At 45.0% G+C, this 19,872-nt stretch overlaps 1 protein-coding gene across 2 annotated transcripts in view; it reads right to left on the bottom strand.

Annotated features, from left to right (window-relative positions):
- atxn7l1 (ataxin 7-like 1) overlaps positions 1–19,872 on the bottom strand; it is a 76,756-nt gene that overhangs the window by 38,450 nt on the left and 18,434 nt on the right. The window contains exons 2-5 of one of the 2 annotated variants that reach the window (XM_079494670.1): positions 15,586–15,713; positions 9,105–9,291; positions 7,049–7,463; positions 2,540–2,690 (exon numbers count right to left, since the gene is read on the bottom strand). In XM_079494670.1, the coding sequence (XP_079350796.1) occupies positions 2,540–2,690; positions 7,049–7,463; positions 9,105–9,291; positions 15,586–15,601 (769 nt within the window). In that variant the 5' untranslated portion in view covers positions 15,602–15,713. The remainder of the gene's footprint in view (positions 1–2,539; positions 2,691–7,048; positions 7,464–9,104; positions 9,292–15,585; positions 15,714–19,872) is intronic. The other variant, XM_079494669.1, reaches the window with a different exon arrangement.

Raw genomic sequence — 19,872 nt, 5'->3', positions numbered from 1 at the left:
GAGAGAGAGAGAGAGAGAGAGAGAGGTAGACAGAGAGAGAGGTAGACAGAGAGAGAGGTAGAGAGAGAGGTAGACAGACAGAGAGAGAGAGAGAGAGCGAGAGAGAGAGAGAGGTAGACAGAGAGAGAGGTAGAGAGAGAGGTAGACAGACAGAGAGAGAGAGAGAGAGCGAGAGAGAGAGAGAGGTAGACAGAGCGAGGTAGACAGTGGAAAAGCAGTATAGATGGAGAGAAATGAACGGAGAGAGTAAAAGACAGTGAAAATGAACGAGAGAGCTTGAACACAGGGAGAGAGAGATATATAGAGAGAGATAGAGACCGAGAGAGAGAGACTCGACACTGATCAGCCTGTAGCCAAACACTCAGCGTTGGAACTCATCCAAACACTGCACAGATAAGAGCTGCTCAGCAAGTAAGTGTGTGTGTGTGTGTGTGTGTGTGTGTGTGTGTGTGTGTGTGTGCGTGCGTGCGTGCGTGCGTGCGTGCGTGCGTGCGTGCGTGCGTGCGTGCGTGCAAGAAAGAGACAGACCATGACAAGACCTATATGAAGTGCTACTGCTTCTTGGTGTGAGCGCACGTGTGAGGATGCACACATGTGCGTTCATTTGGCATGATTGCCTGTAATTGCCTATGTGTATGAAGTGCGTGGTATAACAGTGCATGTGCATGCCTGCGTGTTGACACACACACCACGTGTGTCAGCCTCAGTGTGTGTGTGTGTGTGTGTGTGTTTGCACATCAGAGCTAGTAGGAGCTTATTGGTTTTTATAGCGTAAAGCTAATGGGGGGGGAAAGGAATGGCGTGTGATTTACGACCGTGCGTAAGTATAAGGGCTTTTGAAACTCTGACCAGCTGAGATGTGCTCTCTCTCTCGCCCCTCGGAGACCAAGGCTCATCCAAACAGCCATAAACCATAAAACGCACTCTCACCGCTATCGGGATTATTTAAAGATTATTCAAATTCTCGTTTTTTTTTCTCTCTCTCTGCCCGCGTTTATTGCAACAGAGTGGAGTGGGAGGAAACAGGAAAGACGGTGGCGGGGGGGGGGGGGGGGGGAGGGATTCGTCGACTACAACTAAGGCGAAAAATGTTCGTCCACTACCTTTTTTCACTGAGGAAAACTAAATGGAAACTAAATGAAAACTAAGCTGTGACGACTAAGACTAAGACTAAATGTATTGACAATTTCGTCAACAGATTAAAAACTAGACTAAAATGTCAGGAAGGGACTAGTGGACAAGAGATCCAGTATAAGCCATTTTACACTTGGTTGCATGCTGAAAATAGCCGATCTACAAGCTCACAACTGCGACGCGTGTAGATCGGCTATTTTCAGCAAGTGGGGGGAAAAAAAACTGTCATTATGACGGCATCAAGGCCCGCCAAAATACATTTTAGTCGACTAAATCAACTGTAGATTTAGTCGACTAAAACTAGACCAACACTAAGACTAAAATGTGACTAAAACTAAAATCAAAATTTGCTGCCAAAAACAACACCGATCCACCGCAAGGGGAAAGGAGGCGCGCGGACAGACACAGTAAAAGAGAGGGACACACATCCTCTGTTGTGGCGTTTGATTTCTTCTTTTAACCCATGTAGGCCTGACGTCGAAATACCTAATTTTTCTATATCAGTGGTGCTCAATATTTCATGTCAAGGACCCCAAAAATGATATGTATTTGGCCACCGACCCCCATCTGAAAATATGTTGTTCCAGGGACCTCACCAGAAGCAAAGATTTGAGTTAAAAACGCTCGCGCCGAAAGAATTTATATCCAAAGATTTGTACCACATGTTCACGATTTTTCAAAAATAGCAGACCTACAAGCTCATAGCGCGCCACTGAGTGGTGAGAGCTTGTAGATCTGCTATTTTTCAATAGCTAAAGCATAACATAATGCTAGCTAACACCAAAAGGGGTTCCCGCCCAAAATGGGTTTAAAACGACCATACCAGTGGTCTGGCACGTTTAGCCTGTTGTTGACTATGAATCACTGTGTGAACTTGACATTACTGTCGACCCATATTCTCCAAAGCATACCGCGGCTTGTCTGATTTTTAGAGCAGTGGATCTCAACCGTTTCTGCATCAGGGCAGGGCCCACTTGAAGATAATTGAACACATTTTGGGCGGGAACCCCTTTTGCTGTTAGCATTACGTTATGCTTTAGCTATTGAAAAATAGCAGATCTACAAGCTCATAGCGCGCCACCGAGTGGCGCGCTACGAGCTTGTAGGTCTGCTATTTTTGAAAAATCGACTGACATAGAAACATAGCTTTTTCAGAAAACTGTCAGGATGTAGAAGACATTTTTAGAATCTGTTAACACATTCAGACCGTAGGCGTAGGATGTGTGGAAAACAACGTCATATGAAATACAACTGACGGATCCTTGCTGTTTCGCGCTGGCTTTCAGAGTAAAAGCTGCCATACTGTATCTGTGCCCCGGGCACCCCGACGAGCTCCTATTTTGAAAGAAATCCCGGGCGCTCATCGTGTTAAACCTTGTCTAGGTTTGTTTTGGGGCTCACTCACCCGAGAGTCTCCTGTGCGGCCTGGACGAGGAGGACGAGGAGGAGGAAGAGGCCTTCAGCCCGTTCTGCTGCTTCCTGTCCGCCAGCAGCGACCCAGAATTTGACGACGAAGAAGGCGGCGACGCATTCGACATCGACGAAGGCATCGGCAGCTGTTTCGTGGGGAAATACATTTCAAACTAATTTAAGACCATTTTCTTACCGGGGTGCAAATGGAGGACAGGACCCGCTTTGTTGAGTGTGTTAACTGGTTCAGCACCAGTGCTGTAGTGGCCGCTAGCGCGCCAGTGCCAGCCGTTTTTGAAAAAACTACTAAAATGGCCGACAATCCGTTCCGGTTCAAACAATGGTAAACATCCACTAGCTGTTTCACAGGTCAGGTCGGGAGGTTATCCGACCGGAGAATAATTGTTTTTGTCACATCTAAGTCAAATTAAGCTCTAATCAAGCCCCGAATATCGCATTTTGAGCATATTATGATACATAATGCACATAAAGAGGTAAACGTCACGGATCGTTAGCATAAAATGCTAACGGACCGTACTTTTTATTTTTTTCCCCGTGGATTATGGGGAATAAAACAAATCTCGGGATGCCGGGCATGGCATCCATTGCAAAGGTGAATTAATCTTGGTTTCTCGGGGCCGGCGCGGAACCAGTTAAGAGAAAGCAGTGGATCTCAGTGGATCTCAGTGGATCCCACGCTTTCTTGCACTGTTGACTTTTTTTGTCTTGTTGTTCTTATGATGAGACGTAGTAATACACGTTATTATGACTCACTGATCGACTGTAAATATGTTTTTGTTCATCCTGGGGTGTATACTTAGTTTAGACTAGTCATTGGTTAGACATGGGTTAAGGTTAGGTTTAGGTGTGCTGCCCCGTGGGAGGTTAGGGTAAGGTTAGAGATATGTTGTAGTTGTAGGACTAATGACTGGTCTAACCAAATGACTAGTCTAAACTAAGTACTGTCTAAACTAAGTACTGCACTCGTTTATCCTTGTTTGCCCTGTTTATTACTTTTATTATTATTGTTGTTGTTTCTTGATGCACCTTGCTTCTCCTTCTGCCTTGTTTCTTCTGTATACTACAGTACTTTTTGAGTGGTGTAAACCACTCCTACAACTGGCTTTGTTAGTTTACGTGTCTGTTCGTACCAAAAAATGAGCATGGTTGCTATGGTCACCCAGTTCACACGGGTGTGATTTCATTACGTCAGACCACAGTTGATCAGTCTATATAAGACCTTACACCACTCAGTTCGTGGTGTAACCTTAACTGCTGTGCCGCCTCTGGGTGACTGATTTTCCCCTGTGGGATAATAAAGGTATCTATCTATCTATCTATCTCAAAGTGGAGTACAGGGACTCTCAGGATTCCTTGAGGGGGTCCCTTCCGTCCTTACAGGTCTGTAACTCTGAGATTTGTTTGAAATGGATATTGTATTTGGCTGCGGACCTAGCCTGGATCCAGCCCAAAGACCCCGCCCACTCTCTGAGTGGACTGTGTCTCTTGGTCTGGTGTTGCACTGTGAACCTATAATTTCTTCGGTACAAAAATGTATTATCCAATGAGAATCGGTGGTGGGGGTGGGTCTAACGAACAACCAATCAGCGCCGAGTCCCGTTTTCAGCGTCATCACGCAGCGCAACACACAGAGGAAGGAGGGAAAAACAACACCAATGGCTACTGGTTGAGGGAAATTCTAATCCCCTCCCCCTTGAAATCGCTCAGACAGGAGACAATGTCAGACTGAAGCTTCAAGAAAGCTACAGTCTGATAATCAGGCTACTGCGGACCCCCAACTGAAAGGATTTGTGCCTGGGACCCCCATAAGAGAAGATTTGTCGCATCGAGACACGTTGTGAGCCTGTAGATTAGCTATTTGAAACTAGCCGAAGTAAAGTATAAAACAGGGTTAAATCAGTGGTTGAAAGTATATTTACTTAACCCATTTAGGCCTGACGTCGAAATTGTAATAATGTCTTCTAAATCCTGACAGTTTGCTGAAATACCTATGTGTCTATATCAGTGGTGCTCCATATTTCATGATAAGGGGGAGGCGTCATAAGGCATCCTGTGGCACTGAGTGAGTCAAGGACCCCAACAATTATATGTATTTGGCCACCGACCCCCCATCTGAAAAAATGTTGTTCCAGGAACCCCTCAGAAGCAAAGATTTGAGTTAAAAACGTTCGCTCTGAAAGAATACATATTCAAAGATTTGCACCACATTTTCGAGATTTTTCAAAAACGGCAGACCTACAAGCTCATAGCGCGACACTCGGTGCCGTGCTATGAGCTTGTAGATCTGCTATTTTTCAATAGCTAAATTATAACAATGCTTAAAACACCAAAAGGGGTTCCCGCCCAAAATGGGTTAAGTACAATTTTGAGGTATTTATGATTTTTTACTTCTACTCCACTAATCTCAGATCCAAATATCGTACTTTTACTCCACTAGATTTATTTGACACCTTTGGTTACTAGTTATTTTGTAGATTTTGGGTTATTACTACAAAACATACCACTTCAGCCCTATATACATTTCGGCTATTTTCAAAAAAGAAAAGAAAGGGAAATTGGAAACTTGAAATGGGACATTCTACACTTTACTCTAGTACATCTTCAATTCAGTACATTGGAGTACTTTAACCCATTTTGGGCGGGAACCCCTTTTGTTAGCATCATGTTATGCTTTAGCTATTGAAAAATAGCAGATCTACAAGCTCATAGCGCGCCACCGAGTGGCGCGCTACGAGCTTGTAGGTCTGCTATTTCTTTTCTGACATAGAAACATAGCTTTTTCAGAAAACTGTCAGGATGTAGAAGACATTTTTAGAATCTGATCTCAGGTCAAAATGAGTTAATAAATTGTTCCCCCATTGTTTCTGGGGTCCCGCCGAAACCCTCTCGGACCAAACTTTCAGAACCACTGGGGTAAGGAGTTTAGGAGATACTGTACAGACACCTCTGTAATCCCAGACATAATCCCACAACCCAGATGGCAATTAGCTAATGAGTTAGAGAGAGAGAGAGAGAGAGAGAGAGAGAGAGAGAGAGAGCGAGAGAGAGAGAAAGACTTTGTCCAATGTGTCTGTCACCTCACCAGAAATGGTGAAAAGCACATTGAGCACAAAGATTTGAGTTAAAAACGTTCGCTCTGAAAGAATATCCTATTAATAATTTAGCGGACTGTCTGTCAGTCAGACAAGACATCTCACAACGCCATGACGCACGGACCGCCTCACGGAACCTAGCGCCGCACAGCCCTGTCCTCCAACCTCAATCTGCCCTGCATTACACACGCCAAACATTCTAACAATCATCAAAAAAAAAAACATCTCCCCGCAAATCACGTGTCACCAGTGTCACCAGCGAAATGCATCTTGGGACGGACACAGATTAATACTGGGACACACTTTTCCGCGCAACAGACCCACACGGGTAAACAATTCCCCCCCCCCCCATCACATTACCCACACTGAACATCATTTACTGTTCATATATTCAGAACGGGTAAGGACTAGTATATTAAAAGATTTGCACCACATTTTCACGATCTTTCAAAAATAGCAGATCTACAAGCTCGTAGCGCGGCACTCGGTGCCGCGCTACGAGCTTGTAAGAGCTGCTATTTTTCCAACAGCTAAAGTGTAACATAATGCTTTAAAACACCAAAAGGGGTTCCCGCCCAGAATGGGTTAAGTACAGTACTTGAGTAAATAATGCTTAGACAGGCCTCACTCCGACCTTTACTGCATTGCTGTAAGCTTGTTGGATGAATGTTGTGTAGTGTCATGGCCGCCCCAATGCATTTCCAATGGGAGTCACATGGTTTGACACAACATTTGTGTTGTATGAGGGGGAGGGGCGCAGTCGAAACACAGCCGAAAGCCATACAACAGCTTGTAGTCCAAAATGTGGACTACAAACCATGTGACTTCCATTGGAAATGCATTGGGGCGGCCATGACACTACACAACATTCATCCAACAAGCATACAGCAATGCAGTAAAGGTCTGAGTGAGGCCTTAGTTACACCACTGCATCAGCGATGTACACAATGCTTCAGTGGATCCAGCGCTAGGCGGAACTCCTGAGTGGGCGGGGTCTAATGTCTACAACACAAAGCTGAGCAGTAGAGCACTGGCTCTCAAAGGGGGTTCCCAGGGACCCCCAGGGGGGCTTGTGAGGGGATGACCAGGGGGTCAATGGCCAAATGATTCCATAGATAGGGTCTGTTGCATGTCTGCAACTCCCGACAGTGCTCCCACATAAAGAAAAATGGGGGTCTGTGGCCTAATGTTAAAAACGTTCTCTGAAAGAATATATTCAAAACATTCGGGCCACATTTTCACGGGTTTTTCAAAAATAGCAGACCTACAAGTTCATAAAAACTGTCAGGATGTAGAAGACATTTTTAGAATCTGATCTCAGGTCAGAATGGGTTAAGATCCTTTGAGGCCTACTAATGAGAGCAACGCTCAAAGTGAGACCTTCTCAGCACCTGTAGGCAGCTTGGCGTAGCACCGGCCTTCTGGGACGAGGGCGACAGGGGAGGTCTGCGGTCCAGCGGGGGGGAGGCGGCGGGGGGGGTGGAGGGCGGTCGTCTGTCCAGGGGGGAGCCCGCCGGGCTGGGCCGCCTGTCCTGCGAGGACGGGGGCGTGACGGAGCGAGGGACGGAGCAGGAGGAGGAAGAGGAGGATGGAACGCCGAAGACTCCGGCGGCGCGACCGTTCAACAGCTTCTCCCCCGAACGGTGTGGGGCGGGGGGTGTGAGCGGTGAGGAGGAGGAGGAGGAGGAGGGGGGTTTGAGGGAGGAAGGAGAGGCAGAGGAAGAGGTGGTGAGGCGGACGCGAGAGGCTCCGTCCACTCGACTGAGGCACGGCATCTTCTCCAGGGTGACGACTGGGAGAGACACGCTGGACACACGTGAGAGGAGAGAGAGAGAGGGAGGGAGGGAGGGAGGGAGGGAGGGAGGGAGGGAGGGAGGGATGGAGGGAGGGAGGGATGGGACATTGCAGATGTGTTAACCCATTTTGACCTGAGATCAGATTCTAAAAATGTCTTCTACATCCTGACAGTTTTCTGAAAAAGCTATGTTTCTATGTCAGTCGTTCTTTGATTTTTCAAAAATGGCAGACCTACAAGCTCGTAGCGCGCCACTCGGTGGCGCGCTATGAGCTTGTAGATCTGCTGTTTTTCAATAGCTAAAGCATAACATAATGCTAACACCAAAAGGGGTTTAGACCCGAGGCAGATTCTAAAAACGCCTTCTAAATCCTGCCCTTAAGATTTCTGAAGAACTTAAAATATTCAGCACTAGCCGCAGCACTTGCCCTAGCCTCGACGACCTTGCAGGCTGGCTAAAATATGTAATTTTAGACACAGTAGCACAGGGTTCCCCAATAGGTGGCCCGAGCGCCCCCTTGTGGCCCCTGGAAGAATTTAAAAAAAAGGGGGGGCGGGGGGGTCCCAGGTATAAATGGCATTAAATGGTATGGGGGTCAGTAGCCTATGCATGTCAAACTGGGCATCCTTTTCAAATGGGGTCTTGCCCTGAAAATGAATTTTCAGGGCAAGACCTCGACCTCGTCAAAATATGGCCCTTGAGGAAAATGAATTGGGGAACCCTGCAGTAGCATGTTATGTAGACATGCCAGGTCATTACTGATCTGGCATTCTATGGTGTTTATAGTGTCAATGTACGGATATACTACCGTCGACGTGGATAGGTTCTTAGTTTGCTTATGATCCTAGACGACTATTTCTATACATTTCATGTATTACCTTGTGTTATTCTTGCTTACTGTAAACAGCTATGGATTAAGAGCGTCCGCTAAATGCCTAAATTGTAAATGTATTCAAAAATGACAAAAAATATATATATATTTTGCTATATACTGTACATCAGGGTTCCCCAATTAATTTTCAATCAAGGGCCATATTTTGACTAGGGTACCAGGCTGGGGGCCGAGTCCGCACGCACGAGGTCGAGGTCTTGCCCTGAAAATGAATTTTCAGGGCAAGACCCCATTTGAAAAGGATGCCCAGTTTGACATGCATAGGCTACTGACCCCCATTTAATGCCATTTATACCTGGGACCCCCTAAAAAAAACAAAAAAAACACGTGGTTTTTTTTTGTTTGTTTTTTCAGGGGCCACAAGGGGGCGCTCCGCGGGCCGGCCGCCTATTGGGGAACCCTGCTGTACATAGCACCAACAACTCCAAAAGGGTTAATAAAGAAAACAAAAGTCTTCATCTTTTTTGTATGTCCAATATATTTGTATTCGGTTCATAACGTTAACATAATTATAATTAAAAGGCATTTGAAAGACATTTGAAATGACATAAAAAAATGTTAATTCCAATTCAAATCTAGCAAAAAATAGCAGATCTACAAGCTCAAAACGCGTCGCAGTGCGACGCGTTTTGAGCTTGTAGATCTGCTATTTTTTGCTACGACAGTAATATGCAATGTGGCCCTTTGGAGTGAGTGTGGAGATAATAGTGGCCCTCTCCATGGTCAAAGTTGCCCACCCTTGCTATATGACATGCTCACCAGGTCTTGTTGCGTGCACCTTTAGGCGGGTACACAGCCAGCGGGGCCTTGTTGAAGCGAGAGTGGGGGTAGTCTTTGGGGACCCTGAAGGTGGGGCCTGCAGGGGCCACGGGTGGGGCAGGGGCCTTGGGCTTCATGGGGACCAGGGGGACCCTGGAGGACGGGCCTGGAGAGCTGTGGCGCTTCTCTGGAATGGACAGAGAGAGTCAGAGACAAGAGATTTAACCCATTTAGGCCCGACGTCGAAATTACAAAAAAATGACAGTTTTCTGAAATACCTATGTTTCTGTATCAGTGGTGCTCCATATTTCATGTCAAGGACCCCAAAGATTATATTTAATTGGCGATTCTTCAAAAAAAAAAAGCAGACCTACAAGCTCGTAGCGTGGCACCGAGTGCCGCGCTACAAGCTTGTAGATCTGCTATTTTTCCAACAGCTAAAGCATAACAATGCTTAAAACACCAAAAGGGGTTCCCGTTCAGAATGGGTTAAAGACATGCAACACCTATAGTATCAACCACCTAGTAGTGCTTTGATCGATCAATTCAATTCAATTCCAATAGTATTCATACATTTTAACCACTTGAAACCCTATGCATCCCTATTCGAGGGGGAACACATGGCCAAAACTACTGTGAGCTTGTAGATCGTTAACAACAGCCCGAGTGGCATAAACCGAGTTCTCCGTCCTATATCAAATAGTAACGCCCCCCGCGCTCAGGACAGAGATTAATAAAAAGGGACTCTGATTTAATGGTCCTAATTAAAAAGTGATTTTCTTTGGTTAAAATACGTGTTAAAAAGCTCTATATTGTGATCATAGTACTCATTGCTATGTAGTGTTTGTTGCAGTAACAGTAATCCCCTCGTCTCTCCGGCTTTTTATTAACCCATTCTGGATGGTCGGGACGGGAACCCCTTTTGGTGTTTTAAACATTATGTTATAATTTAGCTATTGAAAAATAGCAGATCTACAAGCTCGTAGCGCGCCACCGAGTGGCGCGCTACGAGCTTGTAGGTCTGCTATTTTTGAAAAATCGTAAAAAATGTGGCGCAAATCTTATATGTATTCTTTCAAAGTTAATGTTTTTAACTCGGGTCTAAATGGGTTAAATAGAAAATGCATTTTCAGAAACTGAAACTGGGATACAATTTTTTTTTTTTTTTACAGATTAATTAAACAAGTGGAATTGTAAGTGATGATGACACAAAGGAATGAACAGACACAATTGGATCTGGAGAACTCAAAATTAAGCTCATTATTACATATTTTGTCATCTACCTGAAAATGTATTTTCTGTTTATTAACCCCTTTTGGTGTTAACATTATGTTATGCTTTAGATATTGAAAAATAGCAGATCTACAAGCTCGTAGCTTGTAGATCTGCTATGAGCTATGAGCTTGTAGGTCTGCTATTTTTGAAAAATCGAAGGACGACTGACATAGAAACATAGCTTTTTCAGAAAACTGTCAGGATGTAGAAGACATTTTTTTAATCTGATCTCAGGTCAAAATGGGTTAAAGAGCAGGAGAGACAGGGATAGCTCCGTTACTGAACAAACACTATAGCAATGACTACTATCACAATATAGTGATTTAACCTTTAAACAAAAAACCTTTTTGTTTTAACCAAAAAATATCACTTACACTACCTTTAAAGAGATGTGGTGTAGAGGGAGAGGCAAAAGAGCGGTCCACGTACAGACACAACTCTTGTCAAGTTAACAAAGTATCAATGGGTTTAACTTTAAAATAAAATAAACGTGTAATCTTTCACAATGTTTACATACTTTTAACATCATTCTCCCTGCTGATCTGTTACACTGTTTTGTGTTGTATGAGGGGGAGGGGCGCAGTCGAAACACAGCCGAAAGCCATACAACAGCTTGTAGTCCAAAATGTGGACTACAAACCATGTGACTTCCATTGGAAATGCATTGGGGCAGCCATGACACTACACAACACACAACATGCAGTAAAGGTCTGAGTGAGGCCTTTGTCCTATTGCTACTTCTGCAAATACAAACTGTTGTCATTGTTGTTATTAGTAGAACGTCGTACAGAGAAGGGAAGAAGTGTTTTACAAGCACAAGAACAGTTACTGTATGAATACAATGTATTAGTACCAGCAGAGGAAGAGACACTAAGAAATTAACCCATGTAGACCCGAGGACGATTCTACAAATGTCTTCTAAATCCTGACAGTTTTCTGAAAAAAAACTATGTTTTTATGTCAGTGGTGCTCAACCTTTTTCATGTCAAGGACCCCCAGAATTATCTCTATTGGGCCACGGACTGCCATCTGAAAATATGTAGTTCCAGGGACCCCCCCCAGAAACGAATATTTTAGTTAAAAATGTTCGCTCTGAAAGAATATACATTCAAAGATTTGCGCCACATTTTCACGACTTTTCAAAAATAGCAGATCTGCTATTTTTCAACAGCTAAAGTAGAACAGAATGCTTAAAACACGAAACGGGGTTCCCGCCCAGAATGGGTTAAATAACAATAGTATTACTAACAACAAACAGGTGGTATAATGGCAATAATAATAATAATAATAATAATAATAATAGGTCATATTATTATATGAATATATATTATTATTATCTTCAGCTCTCGGTCAAAGGCCGAGCACACCTGTGCCAATAATATTATAGCACACCAATGCCAATATTATGCCCAATTTACACTTTGTGGCATGCCGATGTTGTGCATTGTAAAATAGACGATTTGCAAGCTCACAACGGGTTGCACTCCGATGAGTTGTGAGCTTTTAGATCAGCGCTTTTTGATGCGCAACACTGGACATGTATAACGGCAAGGGCCACACCAGGCTTTTCGCGCACGTTTTGTGCGCGTTATAGTCACCAATGTACACAGTTTTTAAATGTACAAATATTTATTTCCAAAAAAAAAAAAAAAAGGGGGGGGGGGGTTTAACATAAAAGGTGGTTTAACAACTAGTCGACTAGTAAACTAGGCAACTAGTCAACTAGTAAAAATGACTAGAAGTGAATGCCCTACATCACACACACTAGTGCAGGGACGTGCAGAGAATGTTAGAGAGGCAGGGGGCTGGAATTCCCTAAAAAGGGTCACATTTGGCGTTGAGAGCTTGTAGATCAGCTTTTTTGGGAGGGGGGCGCGACCGCACACTCTTTAGCTACTGGAGATGTGGCGTAAAAACATGGATTTCTACACAGAGGACAGATTCTTTCAGCATAGAATCCTGCATTCAAGTTCAGGAGAGTTCGTAAAAGGCAATTCTCCTGAACGCTGCATTCAGGTAAGGTATGGCATGGAAAGGGGCCGTACCTTTTCAAAAATAGCAGACCTACAAGCTCGTAGCGCGCCACTCGGTGGCGCGCTATGAGTTTGTAGATCTGCTATTTTTCAATAGCTAAAGTGTAACATAATGCTAACACCAAAAGGGGTTCCACGCGCACAGACCAGACCAGACCATTCATGGTCTGGAGAGAGCAGTTTTTTTTTACAGACGGGTAAAAAAAAAAGGGCATGGGCTCAAGCCCCCCTTGATGTCTATGTGTGCACGTGCTGCCAGCACATAATTATGCCAATATCTCACTACATTTCATGTATCGTTGATTAAATACATAAACATTGATAAAATATATAACATCCAACGACAGTTAAAGAGGGAGTGCCACAATTTTTGTATTTTTTCCAGTTTTTCACGTGTCTGTGAGGTGACAGTACTTCATTAGACACCCTGGAGTCGTTTTGATGTGCAATGGTGCATTAACTTTGTATTTAGGGTTTCTTCCTGGAGGCTGAACCCTTGACAGTCAAACGGGCCAATGAAATAAACAGTAATATAGTGACATCACACTATCAGCCCCTCCCCTAACCCCTCCCCCTTTATCATACAACTACAGCTGTGGGTGCGGCTTCCGTTCAGGTGGATCACCACCCATCACCACCCAGCAGGCAAACCAGACATACTTAATGAACTGGTGGGCGTGTCCACATAAAAGCATGATTTGAACAAATACTGTACACTTTTTGGAAAACATTATACCTCCTTATATAACAATAAGACCTGATGATCATGTTTTAGGGTGGAAAAAAAGCACAGCACTCCATCTTTAACCCATTTTGGGCGGGAACCCCTTTTGGTGTTTTAAACATTATGTTATAATTTAGCTACATTACATTACATTACATTACAGTCATTTAGCAGACGCTTTTATCCAAAGCGACTTACAATAAGTGTATTCAACATAGGTAGGGAACAAAAACTACTAATCACCAGAAGTCTTTAGTGCATTTTCTGCAAAAACAAGCAACCAAGAGTATACCTAGCGCTAAGGTAAAAGTGCAATATATCAGCTACCTATTTCCTTAAACAGATGAGACAAAATAGCTAAATCAAATGAGCATGAGCTAAAACAATTAAGTGTATCAACTAAACAAGATCCAATAAACAATACAACAATAGAAAACGAGCGTTCGTACAACTAGTTAACAACAAGTAGGTCAGGCAGAGAGGAAGGGTAGTGTTTCCTGAAGAGGTGGGTTTTCAACTATTGAAAAATAGCAGATCTACAAGCTCATAGCGCGCCACCGAGTGGCACGCTACGAGCTTGTAGGTCTGCTATTTTTTTTTAAATCGTGAAAATATGTATTTCAGAAAACTGGAGGATTTAGAAGATTTTTTAAAATTTTGAGGTCAGGCCTAAATGGGTTAACAAAGAGATGTGAGAACGTACAGTGGCTATAGATGTGAAGACTGACTCACACAAATACAAAATGTATACACCCTTGGTTTAATGGACACACAGGGATGGGGGCATAAACCAAAGCCTAACTCAAACCACAGGACAAATCGGGAAGATATGGGGTCGGAATCATAACCCGTTGAAGGCTGATGATCGGACATATCCTCTAGTCTATATACGTGTGAGGGGTGTCCAAAAGATACAAACACGTTTGACATATTCTAGAAATGTGGACCTCTATGGGGACCTACCACGGGTCACGGACAAAGTCTGAGAGAGAAGAATGAGGCTTGGCAGGGCACTGCGTCAGGCACCCAGAACTTGAGGCAAGTAAATTAATTGAAGCCAGGAGGGGAAAGAAGCGTACCACCTATGTAGACGTGCTGCGGCAGCGCGACAGCTTTGCTGACAACACTGCAGAGCTCAAGAACCTGATGTTGGATAGGAATTTGTGGAGGGCAGCGATCCAGGAATCCCGAGTTGGTGTTGGCTATAGACCTCACTCTCGCAGCAACTAACTAACTAACTAAGCAACTATTCCAGATGAGTGGGATGACAGTGGAGTGGCACACGACCAAAAGAGACAAGTGTACACAAGGAGACAGACGTGACGTGAGCGAGAGTACTTTTGACATGGTTGACGACCGGGGTCAAAACAACCGGTGTTGGAACGCCAGGGGCCCGCCGATACCTTACGACACCGTCGCAAGAACACGACTGTCGTCACAACATCCATGCCTTCCCCAGATGACATATCACAACTCTTGAGTCTTCATCCATTCATTATCACGCTTTACCATAGTTTCACCACCACGTCCATTACCAAGTTTAAACTCAATGGTCGCCAAGGACTTATTTAACTTCTTTTTCATGATGTCCTGGAGCGCCAAGGATGTGTTTTTCGTGTTTTATAACATGGTAAAAAAAATTAGACTTTTTTTTTTGAAAAAAATAAAAATATATAAAATAAAATAAAAGATATATGGTGGCAGTCTGGGCCTATTGGCGCCCCCTAGTGGCGGTGGATTTAACCGGCTCCGCTGTTTACCATCTGCTGCTTCCTTCCGCATTGTGATAGCATGAGATGAGATCCCTGGCACACAAAGGCATTGTCAGACGGGGGGAAGCGCAGCCAAATACCATTTTGGGGGCACGGAAAACGTTTGAGAACTATACCGATTTCGGAAGGCATTCGTAGAATCGGCCTCAGGTCTTAATGGGTTAACCCATTCTGGACGGGAACCCCTTTTGGTGTTTTAACTAAGCATTATGTTATACTTTAGCTATTGAAAAATAGCAGATCTACAAGCTCATAGCGCGCCACCGAGTGGCGCGCTATGAGCTTGTAGGTCTGCTATTTTTGAAAAATCGTGAAAATGTAGCGCATATATTTGAATATACATTTCAGAGCGAACATTTTTAACAAAAATATTGGCTTCTGGGGGGGGTCCCTGGAACTACATATTTTGAGATGGGGGTCCGTGGCCCAATAGAGATAATTCTGGGGGTCCTTTGACAGAAAAAGGTTGAGGACCACTGACATAGAAACATGGGTTTTTCAGAAAAATGTTAGGATTTAGAAGCCTTTTTTTAATTGACCGGGGAGGGGAGGGGAGGGGAGGGGAGGGGAGGGGAGGGGAGGAGAGACGAGAGGGCAGAAATGTGAAACATGAAAGCTGAGACGAGGGGAGCAGAGGAGGACGGGATGGCGCAGAGGAGGAGGAAAAACAAACTTACGGTTCTTGCTATGCATGTCTTTGAGACACTGGTGGGAGGGGTTGGGAGGGAAGGAGGGGGGGTGTGGTCCTGTCTGTCTGTCTGTCTGTGTGTGTGCCTGTCTCACAGGGTCACTACATGACAGCTACCTGGGGAAGAATAGGGAGAGGTCAAACACACACCCGATACACGTAGAAGGGAGGGAGGTGGGGATAGATGGATGTACACACGCACGCACGCACACACGCACGCACAGTACACAGTAAAAATCTCAAAACCTTGAGCTTGTAGATTGGCTATTTTTTGCTAGTATTGTGAGACGAAGTGTAGGGCATTACACAGCAGGTTTCAGCCCGACAGCATATGCAATGTGGCTCCCAGGAGTGAGTGTGGAAATATATAGTGGCCCTCTCCCTCATCAAGGTTGCCCACCCCAGCTGCCTCTAAAGGCTCATTCATAGCTGACCACCGGTGGTGACCACCGCTCCGGTGGTGAGGTGACCACCGCTCCGGTGGTGAGGTGACCACCGCTCCGGTGGTGAGGTGACCACCGCTCCGGTGGTGAGCTGACCACCGCTCCGGTGGTGAGCTGACCACCGCTGAAATAACGCTGAGCGGTGGCGAGTAAAAACAGAGAGAAGGGCTCTTCAAACTCAGTGACGTCATGTTGTAGTTCGGTGGTCACCTCACCACCGAAAATCCAGACTATGAATAACGCTTTAATCCTCCACTCAGCTCTCAAGTGAATCTTCACCTTTTGAGGAAAAGCAGATTTGCTTGGAGGCGATACGGTAATTCTACAGTAGGGGGGCGATACGTTGAGCGAATAAACGGGTAAAGAAAGCCCACAGACAGGACGAGGCTGCGGGACTCAGATGGTCCTCGTCCAGTTCGTTTTGACAGTCTGTTTAGAGGAAGAGACGGTTAGTTTTACGTTCCGTCTCAAGAGTTTGGACTGTAAAACGGCTCCAAAAAAATGCCAGCAGATAAAACTGTCCATCTCACTAGGAGCGTGCAACACACACACGTCTGTGCACAAGGACAAATGGAAGCGCACACACACACACACACACACACACACACACACACACACACACACACACACACACACACACACACACACACACACACACACACACACACACACACACACACACACACACACACACACACACTTTCTTTTTTTAGATTTAGATTTTAGAATAGCCAATCGTTTTGCCTTTTTCTCCCCAATCTTAAAATGCCAATTAATTCCTCAGTTGTTCCACTGCCGTTGTATCCTACTGGCTCACCTGCCGGTGAGGAGCCCCCGCCGGGAGGACATGGCGCATCCATCCTCCTCCTCCGTTCAACATTTCCCCGGTGACAGGCAGCCCGTAGGGGTACGTCACGCGCAGCGACAAATACAACCCTCCCGCCCTCCGGCTTCCCTCCCCCTGTTCCCTACCGTGGACCAATTGTGTTCGCATATCGACACTCGGGACTCGGGCCAAGTCGAGAACCCGTCCTTCGGCTCTTTTAGGGAAGTTTTGAGCTTTTCATTTTGATAGGAGGAGCCTGGGGACAGAGAGAGAAGGGAGATAATGCAGTAACTAACCCATTTGGGGCGGGAACCCCTTTTGGTGTTAGCATCATGTTATGCTTTAGCTATTGAAAAACAGCAGATCTACAAGCTCATAGCTACGAGCTTGTAGGTCTGCTATTTTTTGAAAAAATCGAAGAGCGACTGACACGGAAACATAGCTTTTTCAGAAAACTGTCAGGACGTAGAAGACATTTTTAGAATCTGATCTCAGGTCAGAATGGGCTAAAGACATTGACAGGCGTGGGATTCAAAGTCGGGGCCTTGTCCTACTCCGCCGCTGATCCCCGTTCTGCAGAGTCCTACAGACCACTGACGACAACTTGCAATAAACATAAATATAATTTAATAAACAAAAATACTGTCGTAGAGTACTCGAGTCCTTTGACTCGTCTCGAGTCCGGAATTGAGTACACATTATCATTTCCTCGGTCGCGTCTCGTTCTCGCCCCCTTAACCCATTTAGACCTGATTTTTTTTTTTTAAATCTCTTCAAAATCCTGACGGTTCTCTGAAAAACCTTATGTTTCTGTATCAGTGGTCAAGGAAGGACCCCAAAAATTATCTGTATTTGGCCGCCGACCCCCCATCTGAAAATACGTTGTTCCAGGAACCCCTCAGAAGCAACGATTTCAGTTAAAAACGTTCACTCTGAAAGAATATTATATTCAAAGATTTGTGCCGCATTTTCACGATTAAAAAAAAAATAGCAGACCTACAAGCTCGTAGCGCGGCACTCGGTGCCGCGCTACGAGCTTGTAGATCTGCTATTTTTCAATAGCTAAAGTATAACATAATGCTTAAAACACCAAAAGGGGTTCCCGCCCAGAATAGGTTAATTTGTCTCAGACCAAGGGACTCGGGACTCTTCCCCCACCGAGCCCACTCGAGTCACAAACATGCATTTCATTGCATTGTCAGCGTACTCGACTACAACACTAGTACGTAGATACCATTTTGAAATTAAGTGTATATTAAACTCCAACATATTAAAATACTATTTAACTTGAATGATTAAAATGAACAGTGAAAAGTCAAATAATAGCCGATATAATATGGGTCAAACCAATATATAGAGTCTAAAATTGACCCATCTCTCTAGCAAAAGTTTATTAACACTCAGGACTTTGCTGCAAGGTGCACACACACACACACACACACACACACACACACACACACACACACACACACACACACACACACACACACACACACACACACACACACACACACACACACACACACACACACACACACACACACACACACACACACACACACACACACACACACACACAAGTCCTGACCACTGATCCATAACCTACACTTAGCCCAACAATAGGACAATGACATGCCTCTGCCGGACTCTGTTCATTGTATCCGTGTTCGAGATACAAATTAGCAGGCGCTCACACGCACGCGTGCACACGCGCACGCGCACGCGCACACACACACACACACACACACACACACACACACACACACACACAGAGAAAGACAGCTCAGGGTAGTGGTACACGCCGCACTCACAGCCACAGAACACTCACACTCAGAACATGGGTATTTTGAATAGCTACAGCAGTGGTTCGCAGCCAGTGGTACCGCGAGGGGCCGGGTTCCAGGCGGTCCCCTAGCTAAATGACGGAAAGTTAGTAACCAAACGGGACCCATGTAGAGCTTTTACAAGCCGACAACGCCTCACCTCACACAACGCCTTGCGATGCGAGGCGTCGGTTGTGAGCTTGTAGATCGGCAAAGAGGTTTGGCGTAGACTAGAGGGAATAAAGAGCAGACCAAGTTAACCCATTTTGACCTGAGATCAGATTCTAAAAATATGCGCTACATTTTCACGATTTTTCAAAAATAGCAGACCTACAAGCTCGTAGCGCGCCACTCGGTGGCGCGCTATGAGCTTGTAGATCTGCTATTTTTCAATAGCTAAAGCATAACATAATGCTAACACCAAAAGGGGTTCCCGCCAAGAATGGGGTTAAGTAGAGAGTTGAAAGGTCAAGTTTACCGAGTGTTGTCGGTTTGGCCCCCCCGCGACGATCGTCACACAGAGCATCTCGAAAGCGAGCTTGCACATGGAAAGTGGGAACGTGTTTTACCGTAGAAGGCATTCGTAGAACCTGCGTCAGGTGCTTAACGGGTTAAAGCCTGCACGTGTGCACGTGCACATCGTGTGTGTGTGTGTGTGTGTGTGTGTGTGTGTGTGTGTGTGTGTGTGTGTGTGTGTGTGTGTGTGTGTGCGTGCGTCAGCAGGTGTGTAAATAGGCCAGTAGATTCCGTGCCAGCGGAGGCAGCTGTGTTCAGACCAAACCAACAGGATCAAAGTCCACAGCAACCATGAGTGACACTCAGTACTACTACACCAAGTACTACTACTACTACTACTACTACACCTATACTGTACTACTATTACTACAATAGAGGGCATGCGTATGCATAAAGTGAGTGGCAAAGTGAGTTTAACGTTGGCCTAAAACGTTGTTTTAGGCCTGACATAGAATGTCTTCTAAATTCTGACAGTTTTCTGAAATACCTCATGTTTCGGACAGTGGTGCTCAATATTTCATGTCAAGGACCCCGACAATTATATGTATTTGGCCACCGACCCCCATCTGAAAATATGTTGATCCAGGGACCCTCCCCCAGAAGCAAAGATTTGAGTTAAAAACGTTCGTTCTGAAAAAAATATATATTCCAAATTTGCGCCACATTTG

The sequence above is a fragment of the Electrona antarctica genome (genome assembly GCF_951216825.1).
Source record: "Electrona antarctica genome assembly, chromosome: 23".
Classification (NCBI taxonomy): Eukaryota; Metazoa; Chordata; class Actinopteri; order Myctophiformes; family Myctophidae; genus Electrona; species Electrona antarctica.
Note: the sequence above shows the minus strand (reverse complement) of the source record. Positions and strands in the feature narration are given on the sequence as shown.